General features: G+C 40.5%; 1 protein-coding gene across 2 annotated transcripts in view; it reads left to right on the top strand.

Moving 5' to 3' along the window:
* Nucleotides 1-9,725, top strand: part of LOC148011187 (OTU-like cysteine protease family protein) — a 100,564-nt gene extending 90,839 nt beyond the window's left edge. For both annotated transcript variants that reach the window (XM_087670024.1, XM_087670025.1), the window contains one exon: nt 9,163-9,725. In XM_087670024.1, coding sequence (XP_087526150.1) covers nt 9,163-9,219 — 57 coding nt within the window. In that variant the 3' untranslated portion in view covers nt 9,220-9,725. The remainder of the gene's footprint in view (nt 1-9,162) is intronic.
* Nucleotides 9,726-14,552: the final 4,827 nt, after the last annotated feature.

Consider the following 14,552-nt stretch of genomic DNA (forward strand, 5'->3'; position numbering starts at 1 on the left):
GCCCATAGTGTAGTGCTACCCAGACAGCTGACGCCCCCTCTCCAGGCGCCACCCTAGATAGTTTCTTGCCTATTTATAGGCTGCCTGTGTCACTTTGAAACCAGCCTTTGTTCCATGGATGGGTGGTTGATCCCTGATTACAACTTAATTACATCAACAAACAATAAATGCAAATCCGGAAATACAAATTTATCTATTGATCTTGGATAATACACACCTGATTGGCCCTAAAATTGGTGTCCCTTTCAGTATTTCTTTAGCTTTATTGAATAAGAAGTTGATTTACAATGGGATTTTCCCAATCCCTTTCGTAATTCAAACTCCCCTTGCTACCCAAAGTGACCAACAAGTCTTCAATCTAATTTGCCCCTTGATTCGGGCACTTAATTGACATTCACCTAATTCATAGACGATGGAAATGCCCCAAATTCAATGGCTGGCTAGTCCACCTGAATTTAACTGAAATTCACCTTCAGCCCTGAAAAATCCAAGTCTTGGAGCTTTCAATTTTTGGCATGCTTCCTGAGACTGTTGCTAAATCCTAATTTCTGCTGTAAATTAGGGTTTTCAGTAGAGAAATTTACAATTTCTCAGCCTCCAAGGGTCAAAATGATGAGATTTTCGGAGCAAGGCTATGAAATGGTGAGATGAGAGAGAAAGCTGTAGAGAGAAAATTCAGAGTTTTGTCGCAAAGAATGATTGAAAATTAGTCAAATGCAGTTGCTGCCTTGCCACAACAGCATTAAATGCTGTCGTCTACAGCTGAGACATCCAAATGAGTTGTCACCTTGTACCTGGATGCAATCGCCCAGCTGTAGAGGGTGCAAATCTGCAATCGCCTCCTCAAAACTCACTCGTGGTTGGCTGCAATGGCTGGAAATAGGCTGACCATGGTTGCTCACAGCTCTCCCACATTTGCTACAATAAGAATGATCTTGTTTTTCCTCTTCTTCAGCCCTTTACCAGCATGTATGGGCAAGTTTGCCAAGTGGCAGTCTTCCCAAATGGTTTTTCTAACATTATCCATCATTAAATATTAATTTTCAGTTTTTAATTATTGAAAATTTATCTAATAATTATTTCAATGCCTAGAAAAATAATTTGACTAGCCAATAATTAAATTGGCTAGGTATCTTCCACTTTGGAGTCTCTTTGTGTCATCTTTCATCATTAGATCAGGGTTAGGTATCATTAAATGCTACATCTCTAGTATCACCAACTAACACTTATGGCCAAATGAACGACCTAGGCCAACGATTGACACCAGATACTTGTAAGTACCTGTGCAACATAACTTATAACAACTTTTGCCTTGGACATCCTGTGATTTTCTCGGATCTCGGGCTTGTAAATTTACTCTAACGCTAGTTGCACCTCACATGTGCAACATTTACTTAATCATGTGATTAAAAATTAATCCACATGTTAAGTGAGGTTTCAAAAATACATGTCCTCATGACACTCATTCTTCACAGCTGATTCATTTAGTCCATCACCTCTTCTCTCTAACCTCTCCACTGCCTTCAGACCCCTTAAGGAGGACATTGCGGTTCGTGGTTCGTGAGTGTCTTCATCATCTTTTTTGTGCTACGACACCCTTGTTTCCTTGTATCACATTCACTCCATGATTTAGAACTTCATCATTCCATTCATCAGAGTTTTTTCTCTCTTCTCTTCTCTTCTCTATGTTTGCCGAGTTCACTCCGTGTTCCTCCCCGCAAAACCTACTATCTCGCTGGTACGTCATCTTTTGACACGGTATTAGAGCTGGATCTACTCAAACAGTGGCAAAGACCGGTGGCGGGTTCGGCATCTGTTTCTCTCCTTCTTCCGTTGCATCAATACCCTAACTGGCAGCTGCTTCCTCCTGCGTTTGCTGTTTTCCAGCTTGCGTTCAGGGCTGATGCTGCTGCCTCCATTTCCCCTTTACTGCGTTTACTGCTGGTAGCTCTTCTGCTGCACCTGGTGGTATTCCAGCACTTGTTCTCTGCTGCTGGCAGCTCAGCTAGTCTACTGGCGGCTGTTCTCTGCAACTTGGCAGCTCAGCCAGTCTGCTGGCAGCTGTTCTCTGCTCAGCCAGACTGCTGGTGGCTGTTCTCTGCTGCTGGCAGCTCAACTAGAATGCTGGCGGCTCCTCCTTGCTGCAGGCGGCTCAGCCAGACTGTTGGTGGTTGTTCTCTACTGCTGGTGGCTCAACCAGACTGCTAGTAGCTCATCCCTGTTGCTGGCGGCTGTTCTCTGCCGGTGGCGGCTCAACTAGACTGTTGGTGGTGATATTCTGCGGCCGGCGGCTCCTTCCTCACTGTTGCAAGCTGCGTTTGCAGCTGGCAGCTCCTCCTTGGCAGCTAGCAACTCCTCCCTGCGGCTGGCAGCTCACTTTCAGCCCTTTCATTGCCCTCCCAGCCCTTGAGGCGGACATTGCAGTTCATGGTTTGTGGCCGACCTCTTCCTTCTTCAGTAAGGCACATTGGTACTCATGGCTTATTTTCCAACAGATGATCAGACTATTGGGTACTCCTACTGTGGCTTCATCGGAGAGACCACCGATGCTTGCCGAGTTTGATCTTTGCTCCCTATTCCCCCGAAGTATATGCATCTCCCACCAGGCACTACCTTTTCCACCTCTCCTTTCTAGGCCATAGAGATTGTTTTGCATCGGCTATCAGAGTACTATGCTCAAGGCAAGAAGACGCATTCGATGCGCACTAAGTCCTTTCGAGCACATGGAGGATCGATTGGCGCTACAACCTCTTGGAGATTGTTGCAATGCTGGCGGTAGTCTTTTCCCGCCTATTTTCGGGTACAGTGGCTACCACGGCCCGCTGTTCTGCAGGTCGCTCCATCAAGAAACATTGATTGTTTGATACGGTCTCCTCATTAGTCCGCTCCTTCGAGAGATCGTGGTTGCTCGACTGCTTCCTCTTCCTCGGCTTCTCGGTTTGCTCCATTGAGAAGCAGCGAGTGTTGTCCACTCATTGCTTAGTCTGAGCCCCACCCTTCACCGCCCTCTATTGAGGTTCGAGAGGCCACCTCTAGTAGTTTTTCACTATCCTAGATACCTTCTTCAAAGGCACTTCCTTCATCCTTAAACATTTTGGAGTCCGTGATTCATGAGTTTTTGAATTCCCTATCTAACTCAAAGGGGAATAATCTTTCTTTGCCCTCCTAGGGGGCATCTACATCTACTGTGACGGCTCCTATTCCTCGAGTTTCAAAGGGGGTTCCCGGCCACCACTCAATTCTTCTCACACCTTGGCAGAGGCCTTTTACCTTCTTCTTCTACCCTTGGATCGGGTGGCTTCCTTCTAGCGGTCATCTCACCTATTGATTCCCAGGATCTCGAGGATCTACCTTGATCGGGGCCTTGGAGGTTCAGTTGCGACTTGGTGATGAGGCCTTCGTATTCCTTCTTGCATGGATGAACGGAGCTAGTGTTTCTCTCTTGAGGTTGAGTTTTGAGTTTTCTAGTTCACTTTGTCTATTGTTCTTTACTGTGGATTACCTTTCAGGTGGAAATCTTGGATCCTAGGGATCCTCTACATTGTCTTCCTCCTCTTCTTTTTGCCTTGGTTACTTGGTTAGCATAGAGCCAACTCCCGAGATTGAGTACGGGCATATCCTTATGGTTCTCGGTACCACACAAAGTCCAATATTTCTCCTATGCATTGCATATTTTCATCATCTTTGTCTTAGGGCGCTTGGGCAAGTGAACAATTTTCCCACGAGGGACACTGTCCAAGTAGCACCTGTTGCACGAGCATTCTTCAACATGTATCTTTCCATCTCTACCTCACTGTTTATCTTCTTTCTCTTTTTGGGCTTGAGAGGGGTTGTTGAGAAACCCTTCACATGTAGTTTGCGTTTTGCGTTTGCATTTGGGGTTTCGCGTTTTGCGTTTTGCGTTTTTCGTTTAGGGTTTTGCGTTTTGCATTTTGTACTAGGGCACTTGGACAAGTGAACAATTTCCCCACGAGGGACATTGTCCAAGTAGCACCTGCTGCATGAGCATTCTTTAGCATGCATCTTTTCATCTGTCCTTCACTCTTATCTTCTTCCTCTTTTTGGGCTTGAGAGGGGGTGTTGAGAAACCCTTCATATGTAGTTTGTGTTTTGTGTTTTGCATTTAGGGTTTCGCGTTTTGCGTTTAGGGTTTCATAGTGGACGGCCCTACAAAGGGACTGGGTGCCTAGTGTGGTGCCACCCTAGACAATTGATGCCCTCCCTCCGAGCATCACCCTAGACAGTCTCTTGCCTATTTATAGGCTGCCTTTGTCACTCATTCTTCACAGCTGATTCATTCAATCAGTCACCTCTTCTCTCTAGCCTCTCCACTGCCCTCACACCCCTTCAGGGGGACATTACGGTTTGTGGTTCGTGATTGTCTTCATCATCTTCCTTGTGCTACATCACCCTTGTTCCCTTGTATCACATTCACTCCATGATTCAGAACTTCATCATTCCATTCATCAAGGTTTCTTCTCTCTTCTCTTCTCTTCTCCATGTTTGCTAAGTCCACTCCGTGTTCCTCCCCGCAAACCCTATTGTCTTGTTGGTATGTCATCTTTTGGCAGGGGGGGTCTTGGGCAGCGGGAGGGGGGTTTTGTGGGTAGCACTCCCGGCTTGACAGTAAAGAGAATATTCATTGGAATTCTTGGAATATTCTCTGGCCGACTCCTAGGGAAGGTTCGTAATATGGCTGGACAGGCCGACTAGACTAGCTTCTTAGGCTATAAAAGGTAGACCATTTCAAAGCCATCGTTAATCTATCTTTCACCCAGTCAAAGTTCTTCTAGCTACCCTTAAGCTCTTCGCCTTTCGCCTATCATTTGTGTTGGTCGCCATCTAAGCTTCACAGTGGAACTGTGTGGAGGGATAGAGCCATCTTTGTATCAATTCATTTGACATTAAAGTAGTTTTTGTTCTTCTCATATTTACTGTATGCTCTCTACTTCTTGCTCAGATACTGTTTGCTATGTCCTATAATTTTTGCACATAGTACAATGTACATAATGTCCAAAACAAAAGTTGTAAACAATACCCCATAGCCATCAAGAGAACCCCCTCCCAAACTGGGAGTGAAAGCTAGAGGAAGGCACCCTCTCTTTGTCAATTGAAAGAAGTAGGGGAGGAAGTATCCAAGCCAATAATGGGTAGTAAATACTGGAGCAAAATTGTGTGATGAAGATACAAACTCTAGGCATATGGTACCTAGCTCAACTTGCCCTTTGATAAAGTGAAAATGTATGCCAATATGTTGCGTTTCAGGTGTGATAATGGGTTTACCAGCTAGTACAATCATACTTTGATTGCTGTAGTAGAGGATAGTCGGTGCATCACATGGTAATTGAAGTGCCGCCAGTAAGCACCTTAGGTAGATGGCCTCCGTGGTAGCATCAAAGAGAGCCCGTACTTAGCCTTGGCTTGGAAGTTAATCCCGATTTGTGTACCCTTGTAAACATAAACCAGAATTGTAAGTTAGGCCATAAGAATAGGTATAATTCAAATATTTCAAGATACAAATATATGGAATTCAATGTGACATTCTAGGTGCAGTAAAATACTGTTTGAGCAAATTAACTGAGTATGCTTATCTGGCCTAGTATGAATCAACCAAAGCAATTTTCGTACAATAGATCTATAGGTGTGCTCCGTTGAAGGGCTGATCCAGTGTATCCTTAGACAAGTGGATAGTGAGATCGAGAGGCGTGGCCACATGCCATATCAGTTCCTAGCAATATTGATCCACCAACTGAAGAGCGTACTTCTTCTGTGACAAAAGAATACATCCCCCAAATTGAACTATCTTCATCCCTATAAGGTAAGATAATAAACAGAGGTCTATTATATCAAAAGTAGCACAAAAATGGGTCTTATTTTCTGCTATGGCAACCGAATTTGAGCTAGTGATAAGTAAATCATTTGCATATAATAGGAATGTAGCTAACCCCCTTTGAAGTGATGCATACATATAAGTTCGGGTCATAGGGGGTAGAATGGTATCGGGGAGTTCGAAGGAACTCATCCATTCGCTTGAACCAAGACCAGAGTGCTTGCTTCAGCCCATAAAGAGATTTTTGTGCAAGCATAAAACCTTATATTTTCAGTCAGCATAATAAAACCTAGGTGGTTGCTCCACATAGATTTCCTCCTCCAGATGACTGGTAGAAAGGCACTTTTAATATTCTGCTAATAGATCGTCCAACTGTGGTGAGTGGCTAGCACAACCAATAAACGGAACGATGTCAATTGCGCAGTAGGAGCAAAGGTCTCTTCATAGTCGATACCTTGCCTTTGTCGAGACCCTTGCACTATAAGATAGGCCGTGTACTTATCTAAAGTCCTATCAGCTTTTAGCTCGGTCCCAAAATCCACTTCATCTCGATGACTTTCTTGTGACTCGGACGGTTTACTAGTGTTCAAGTCTCATTTCAATCAATACTCTCTAGCTTATTCTCTACATTCTTTCGCCATTAGGGATGCTAAAGAGCCTCTTGCTAACGATCAGGTTCAAAAAGTGCTATGTAATCAGCTGTAAACAATGATGCAAATGAAGTGTGAGATGCAAGCGGGGAGATCTTCTAGGGCCCTCAAGGGTGGAATTTGGTGGAAGGATCCCCGAATTCCGCATGATGTGCTAGTACTAGCGAGCTAATGGGTTTCATAGAGGGAGACATGGGAGTTGAAGAATTTGCAGAAAGGTTAGGAGCAAATAGTAGACCCGGCTTAGAAGGCACTATCTCAGATGGAATAATCTTAGGAAATGGTGTAGAGTTTGGTGTAGAAGACTGCACAATATCCCTCTCATAAAAAACTACAGTCAGGATCACCTTGTTTGTCAGAGGATCGAACAAACGATAGGCCTTCACTTTGGAGGAGTAATCTACAAAAATCAGGCGATTATCTCAGCGGGTGAGCTTTTCTATCTCATCATCATGGGTGTGCATGTATGCATGACTCCCAAAGACCCTGAAGTGGGAGATGATAGGCCGAGAGCCAAAAAATGCCTCATGCAGAGTCCTTCGAGGGATAGCAGTAGTCTGGCATCGGTTGAGGATGTATGCCGAAATGTTGATAGCCTCAATCCAAAGGTGTCTAGGAGATTTGTTGCGAACAATATAGAGCGTGCCATGTTCATGATGGTCTAGTTTCTACGTTCTACAACTCCATTCTAAGAGGGGAAGTTAGTAGATGTAAGATGGTGAGAGATGCCATGCTCTTGTAGAAACTCGACAAACTCGTGGGAGATAAACTTGCAACCAATATCACTCCTCATGCATTCTACATGATGGCTAGTCTAGTTAGGAACCCTAGCAATATTGGTGTTGTTTCTGAAGTTGACATGGTTTATAGATATCTCAAGATAGCTTCAGGTGTGGAAGGCCCTCAACCATTTGTTGATGCATCATGCAACAACTCATAAAGAGAGTCGCATCCAAGATGTCCTAAATGAAAATGCCAGAGATGTTAGGTGTTTGTAGGCTCTCGTGTAGCGGCTAAATCTTGGAAGCAGTGCACCTCGAAGCCCTCTGCTGGTGACTCGGAAAGAAAGTGTGTCATGTGGTACAGGCCACTAGGCTGTGCCTCACCGTGAGCAATCACTAAACTAGCTTGAGAGTCAATGAGCTCAACTTTGATTGTTGAACACACACACACACACACACACACACACACAAAATTCGAAAAACTTTGCCTAAATAAACATGGGCCTTGTAGTTGCATCCTTTTCTCCTTCAATATTAACAAGAAACTCTTTGTCAGTCTCTTCCTTTTTTTTTAAAACATACTTTTTCAGTCCATTATCTCTAGAATCCTTACATTAAGGGTCGGAGCTTTTGCAAGCTCAAGGCTCCCCCTCTCAAAGTAATACTTTGACATGAACAGGGTTTCCCACCAATAGACTCTTTGTTCCTAGAAATCTTGTGCTTGCTTTTGTTGGTACTTTATTACATATATTTTTAAACTTACCTATAATAAGTCCACACACACACACACACCCCCACACACACGCATGTTGTTATTGTACTTAACTTTCATCTCTACATTGAATTAATTGGCATCTCTTTTTGGTGTGCAAGCCATCACACTTGGTCGAGAGAATACGAGGTGACTGTTCACAAATGAGGAGCTGCATATGTCTCCAGTTGAGATGGCACGCTTTAGAGAGAAAATGCCGAGTTATCTTGGTTGCCATCCTCGTGTTTTGCCTCAGTATGCTCCAATGAGTCAATTTCTAGTAGGTGTAGTTGATGCTCTAGGTTGGCTGTAGAGGGAGGTGGCTTAGGTACGCCTTGCTCAATTGGTGGAGGTAGTGGCTTTGGTGGATGCTGCGGAGAGCCAGAGACTTCATCTCCTCATCATGCTAGGACTGGTTCCTGGAGATGATGTGAAGATACAGATGCTATGACCTCATGGCTGGTTGGTACTCCTTGCTCCTGTGTAGGTTCTGGGGGACTCATGTTCCATCTTTTCATAAGATAAGCAATGATGATTTTTTATCTTCTTGGTAGATCTCAATGCATTTCCAAATGTCTAAGTGCACCAAAAGTAAGTATTGAAGATTTCCCAAGGCACATGGCATTGTCCACGGCATTGTCCACGGCTTTTGCTCCCCATACCCTCGGACAGCCTTGAGAGGCTTGTATATATGATTGTTTTGAGACTTTGAGTCAGCTCCAGCTTGACTGTTTGAGGACATGCACTTTGTTGTACAATTCTTTGGAGTAATATAATTAGCCACACTTTTTACCGCAAAAAAAAAAAAAAAAGTCCCGAGATCCATTGACACTTGTGGTTTAGCCTTCTCCTAGGAACAAAGAAAGTGTGGTTTAGCCTTCTTTGAGGAACAAAGTATAAAGTGTGGTTCGGGAGTGCAGAGATAAAGACCCTTTTACAGTGCTTTAGTTTCTGAGATCTGATTTCAATCTTACATTAAACACAATGTGGCCAAATGCTAGCTTGAGAGGGGGATAGACAATACCCAAGAAAAACTTATGCTTGTACTTGGGGCATACAAACATGAACTTTAGAATCCTTTGTCATTTCTATACTAATTTTCTCTTCTCATCTTGCAAGATCATAAGACAAGACGTGTGGGTTATGCCCACTTAGTCAGGACGTTTGAATCACCTGCATGCTTTTAAAGACTACTAAAATTGTTTACAGGAGGCCGTTGAGCATGCTAAACGTACTGGACATACCAATTTTCAGGAGTACAGATGAACATAATGCAGCTCCAAGTAAAAGGGTAATGGTAATTTCAGTTGCAGGGCGTGCTAATCTGCTCGTCCTGGCATTTGTACTGTGTGTTTGTGTGAGAGAGGTATACTTATGTCAATTGCTTTATTATCTACTCCATCCAATTGATGGAACAATGATCATGTTTAAGGTGCTCATATTAAAGTCAAAACAGTTTCACTTTAATCACGATCTAAGTGCCACTCTGCAGTTGCTGAAGAGAGTGGATTTGATAGAGTACCATTTACTGCTTGTTTCTCCCTTTGGACAAGAAAAAGAAAGGGTAAGAGCAGAAAAGAGGGGTAGTATTAGCTGAAAGTTCTGTTTCGCCTGCCCTTATGGGCAATCCTAACAAGTTTGCTCTTGGGTGTATCTCCTTATCTTCCTGAGTCTCCTTAATGCACATTTGTTTTGGGGACATGTATGAGGCTGACCTAACATTCTAAGTTTTATTCGGAGCTAAAATATACCCGTGCACTTGTGTTATCTTCTGTACTAGAAGCACTTAGTGAGTATCACTTTGTTTTACATACATACATGCATACATATGTAGAAGTCTCTAATGGCCAGTGGCCTACGAGACCCAACAGAAAATGTGATGATTCCTCACTTGGACAAAACGAAAGGAAAAGTTGCCTAAGCTAAATCTACACTGCTAAAAACTGATAATATTATAGTGCAATGGTATGCATTGCAATGCGCTCTTCATGTCAGCTGCCTAGTTTCATTTCTTTTCCACAGCTATTTACCCATGTTTTGCTCAAATTTTCCATTGAAGAGATGGAGAACCCTTCCCAAACTCTGTTCATTTCTTTATATAATCATTCACAAGCCTTCAATCGACAAGAGGATCTTCTTGATTTGTTATCAATGGCACTATTTTGTTGGTGAGCAATCACAGGGAACTAAATATACATCATACCCTAGTCCACTTGTATGATAAATGGGGTAGGGCTACTTTACACCTCCTTCCAATGCATATGGAGACATGGTTCTTACATTTTGATGAATACATTATGCAATATTCCATTGTATATTCGGGTTGTGAAAAGATGCTTGTAGCAGTGAAATTTTTGCCTTAGCTTGGGGCCTACTTTTTGGTTTGATGGTGGATGCTGGGCACTCTTCATTACATCTTTTGAGACGAATATGTTTGTGTGAGATAGTTTTATCATTAGCTAGGTTTGTTTTTCATGAAATCCTTTTAATCTAGTCATATGTGCTGTTGTATGCCTATTTTTACCTATTCTTTTGGCTGTACATGTATTAGTTCCTAAAATGTGAGAAATTATGTAAGGGCCTATCTACCTGTGTATCGAAGGCTCAATTCAGAACTGTCTTCTATCTTATACTCTCTATGTATGCATCCATAATCATATAGACGTGTTTGTTGGGCTTGAGCTATGGCCCTATTTTGCCTATTGCCTGCTCTCGTTATACGTTTGACCTTTTTGTAATGTTAAGTACCATTTTGATACATGCCTGTATTAATAATGCAGGGAAGAAAAATTTCCCTATTTTGTAGATTGGGATAATCATATGCTGTATGGCTTTTGTTTAATCTTTTTGTTTGACCCTTGAGTTGATGGGATGGTTCGAAGATGGTAATGGCGTCCTTGACCAAAGAACTTGATTGTGTGTTGGTTGCATCTTCATCTCAAACCATTTAGTCATGTATTTTGCGAGGGCTACAGTGCGTTTATCTCCATTCAGTGATCCGAAAAGAGGTCCAATTATATTTCAAGCGCTTCCTCAAGACGGTTTTGAGACCTTAATTGTCCGGGTATGTGCCTTCCTGTTTGGATGTTTTCCGGCTCAGGTAATCCGCCATGGTTTCACGGCACCAACAATATTTTTCTCTAAAGGAAATTAAGACTGACATGAAATGTGAAGTACCTATTACAAAGTGATTCAGGTGCATAAATGTATAGATAATATTATCTGGCCAAAAATACTTATTTTAGAGCTTTTTGCTTTCCTAAATTGTTTTTCTGATTTTCTTATCTTGATTCTAAAATGGAGCTCTTCTTCTAGGTTGGTGGGAATATGGTGTATTGTTTCATTGTAAATGTTGTGTGTCCTAGAAAAGCAATTGGCTATACTATTATCTTTTCCTTAACATTATTTAATTAGTGAAGTTATAGCCTTGTAGAGCAAGAACCCATCTTAAAAGCCAACCTATTGGAGGGGTCCTTTTCACAAGAGGGATGATAGGTTGATGGTGGGTTCATACTATTACATGCAGACAATGTGAGTAGCCATGAAGTTTGTGGTAAGACCATATATTGAGAGAGCCTTTTTTCGCCATAATCTTTTCATATTTGTTTGAACTCCTATCAAAACATAGTGGATGCCAAATTTCTTTATTTCTTTGTTGCAATAAAGTAGCTCCAATTCCCCTAATTAGAGCTACTTGCTTACAATTAAGAAAGTCATATAAATGATTGGGTAGCTAAGTGTGGAAGCATTAATAATTAATAGTTCTAACTATTTAATTGAATCTTTACAATCATTTGTCCAAACAAATTTTCTTTTTTCTTTAGAAGATTCCTTAGGTGGTGGTCTCAACACATTCTTTACAATCATTTACCAAATAGTTTTTTTATTTCTTTCTTTACAAGATTCCTTTGGTAATGTTTTTTCAACAAATTATGGTGAGCAATGGTTGAAAAAGTTTGTCATTCCTTTAAAATGTTGTAGTAGTTGTAAGCTCTTTAGTTGGGGAAATTCTTGAATTTGTGTTATATTTTTAGGATGAATATGTTTACCTTCTTTGAGCTAATGAAACCAATCTGTTTAAGTTCTTTGGTTCAAGTTCTTAAATTGATGTTATCTTTTAAGGATCAATTTGTATACCCTCATTTAAACTCATGGAACTAAGAAATTTTATTTTAGTTTAGTCTCATTTAAGTGTTTGAATTTGTAAGTGTATTGTCTTTAAATTCACAATTTTGCTTCCATGACATTCATATGTTCTTCCCAAATTTTAGTATGAATCAAAATATAATCAAAATACACTACCAAAACCTTTTTTTTTGCCAATAATAAGACGCAATAGTATTAACAAGACATTGCAAGAATTAAGAGTATTCAAGTGTCCAAAAACCATAATTATAAATAGAAGACCCCTAAAATTCTCGAAATTTGTTTCTTGTCTATCATCTTTGGAGGCTAGATTTGATGAAGTGAAAACAAATACTTCTTAGTTCATGTAATAGGGCGTCAATTCCAGGTAATGGAAAAACATAATGTTAACATATTGAGAGGTCTAAAGTGTAGACTTAAATCTTTTTTCACCAATTCGGGTTCCATTTTTGAAGGACTTATTGATGGTTGAATTACTCTATGTTTTAACATGTCATCCACTAGCTTTATTATTTTATTTTCATATATTTAATGTTCTTGTAAAGTGTGGTAGGAGAATTGTCAATTTCTAGGGAGCTCAAGTTTGAACTCTGTAAAGTCAACTTTGGCCTTTATTGTGTCAAGCCAATCACAACCAAGTGACAATATTTTAGGAACAATACAAAACATTCAACAACGACACTATTGTATGCAAGAGCATTGTCCTGTTTGTGAGAGATAGATTTCTTAATTTAAAAAAAATATACTTCTTTCTTGAAAATCAAGATATCCACACATTTCAAGGCTAAGTGGGCCACATAAGTGAAGTAGGTAATGGGTAATTTTTTGGAAACTTGTATTACCTTGTCATTGCACCATTGCATAAGCATATGCCTTAAAGGGTAATGCCAACAAAATGTGTTCTTTGAATTTGAAAATTGTACGATTACTATTGTGGAAGTGTATAAAATCTTATGATCACCAAATGAAATTGGAGCTCGAGGATAACTTTTAGTGACTTTTTCACAACATATATTCCTTGATTCAGAGAAAATGAGTTTATTATGTTAATTAGGAGTAATTTATTTCTTTATTTTTAATATGAAGATAATAGTGTATACAAACTTCCCTTTTGAATTAGTATTGGAGGATTGTGTATGTGGGTTCTTCTTCTCTTGTAGATAGGTAGTTGTTTCTTGGAATGGCTCGAAGAATGACTATTGTATCTTTTGAAATTTGGTGATCTTGGATGGATTTAAGTCTCATTTGCCTTGGTTTGGGTATTATTTTGCTACATGGCCAAACATGTAATCATTGAAACAACTTGATTGTTATTGTGTCTCATTGAGGAAGCTTTTTAAAATTGTGTGCATTTTTGTTATTTGTTTTCATGGGTGTTATTTAAGTGTACATAGGGATTCCCAAGTTGGGATGCTTGATGGTCTCGATTGCTTAACTCCTAGGAGTCTCTTGCTTGCTATAATAAGGTACAAAAGGCACTTCAAACAAAAAAACTCATTATGTACCAACTACCATTCCAATTGGTGGCTTATTATGTTACCAAGGTGAGAGAATTACTATAAAGTAAGCAAACTTACAGTCAACAACATAAGAAATCGTGCATGAATGGATGAAGGATGAATGTGAATTGATGCAAGATAGATACTTCCATACTAGAATTTTATTAACAAGAATGCATTTACTCTCCTATAGCTTCCAAAACCAAAGACACTAGTCTAAACTAATAAACAAATGTTTAGGCCACAATTAGGACATTGTCATTGCCAAAATTAGGAAGAGACTATCCTAGTCTATCAAGCCACAACTCACATCCAAACAGTATGAACAAATGAGATTTGATGCAATATTGATAGTTTTCATGCTACATTTTATTCAGAAGAGCGCATTTACTCTCTATACTTGCCAAAACTAAACATATGAACCTACACTAAGTATTCAGACCACAATTAGGAGGACATCATCATTGCCAAAATCAGGAAGAGACTATCTTGGCCTACCAGGTCAAAACTCACATCCAAACACTAAGTGTTTAAATGAGACACAAAACAATGTAGTGTAGGATTTCCCTTTAACATTAATTAGTGATCTTAATAAGATAATGTGGAGTACACCATAGGCGTTGTTGAAGCCAAAATTCACTTCTAAATACAAACGATCACCTAAATACCACTCACATAGGGTACATTGTGACACCCCAACAGTATGTGTAATTTGCAAATTTGTCAAAGTTGCTTGATATATAATTTCATTATCGGAGGGCTCTAATCTAAGAACTATAATGAACACCAAATGTGGATGTACATAAGGTTTGTAGGTGTCCTTTTATTCCCATAGAGTAAAAGTTGGGTAGGAGAAACTTGGAAACTCACATAGGTTCACAACAAAGGCAATTTCCTTGTCTTCTTTGACTCCACTCTTGCAACCCAAAAAAATGTGGGACTCATCATTCAGAT

The sequence above is a fragment of the Lygodium microphyllum genome, chromosome 28 (assembly GCF_053477565.2).
Source record: "Lygodium microphyllum isolate KBCC chromosome 28, Lygodium_microphyllum_v1.1.10, whole genome shotgun sequence".
NCBI lineage: Eukaryota > Viridiplantae > Streptophyta > Polypodiopsida > Schizaeales > Lygodiaceae > Lygodium > Lygodium microphyllum.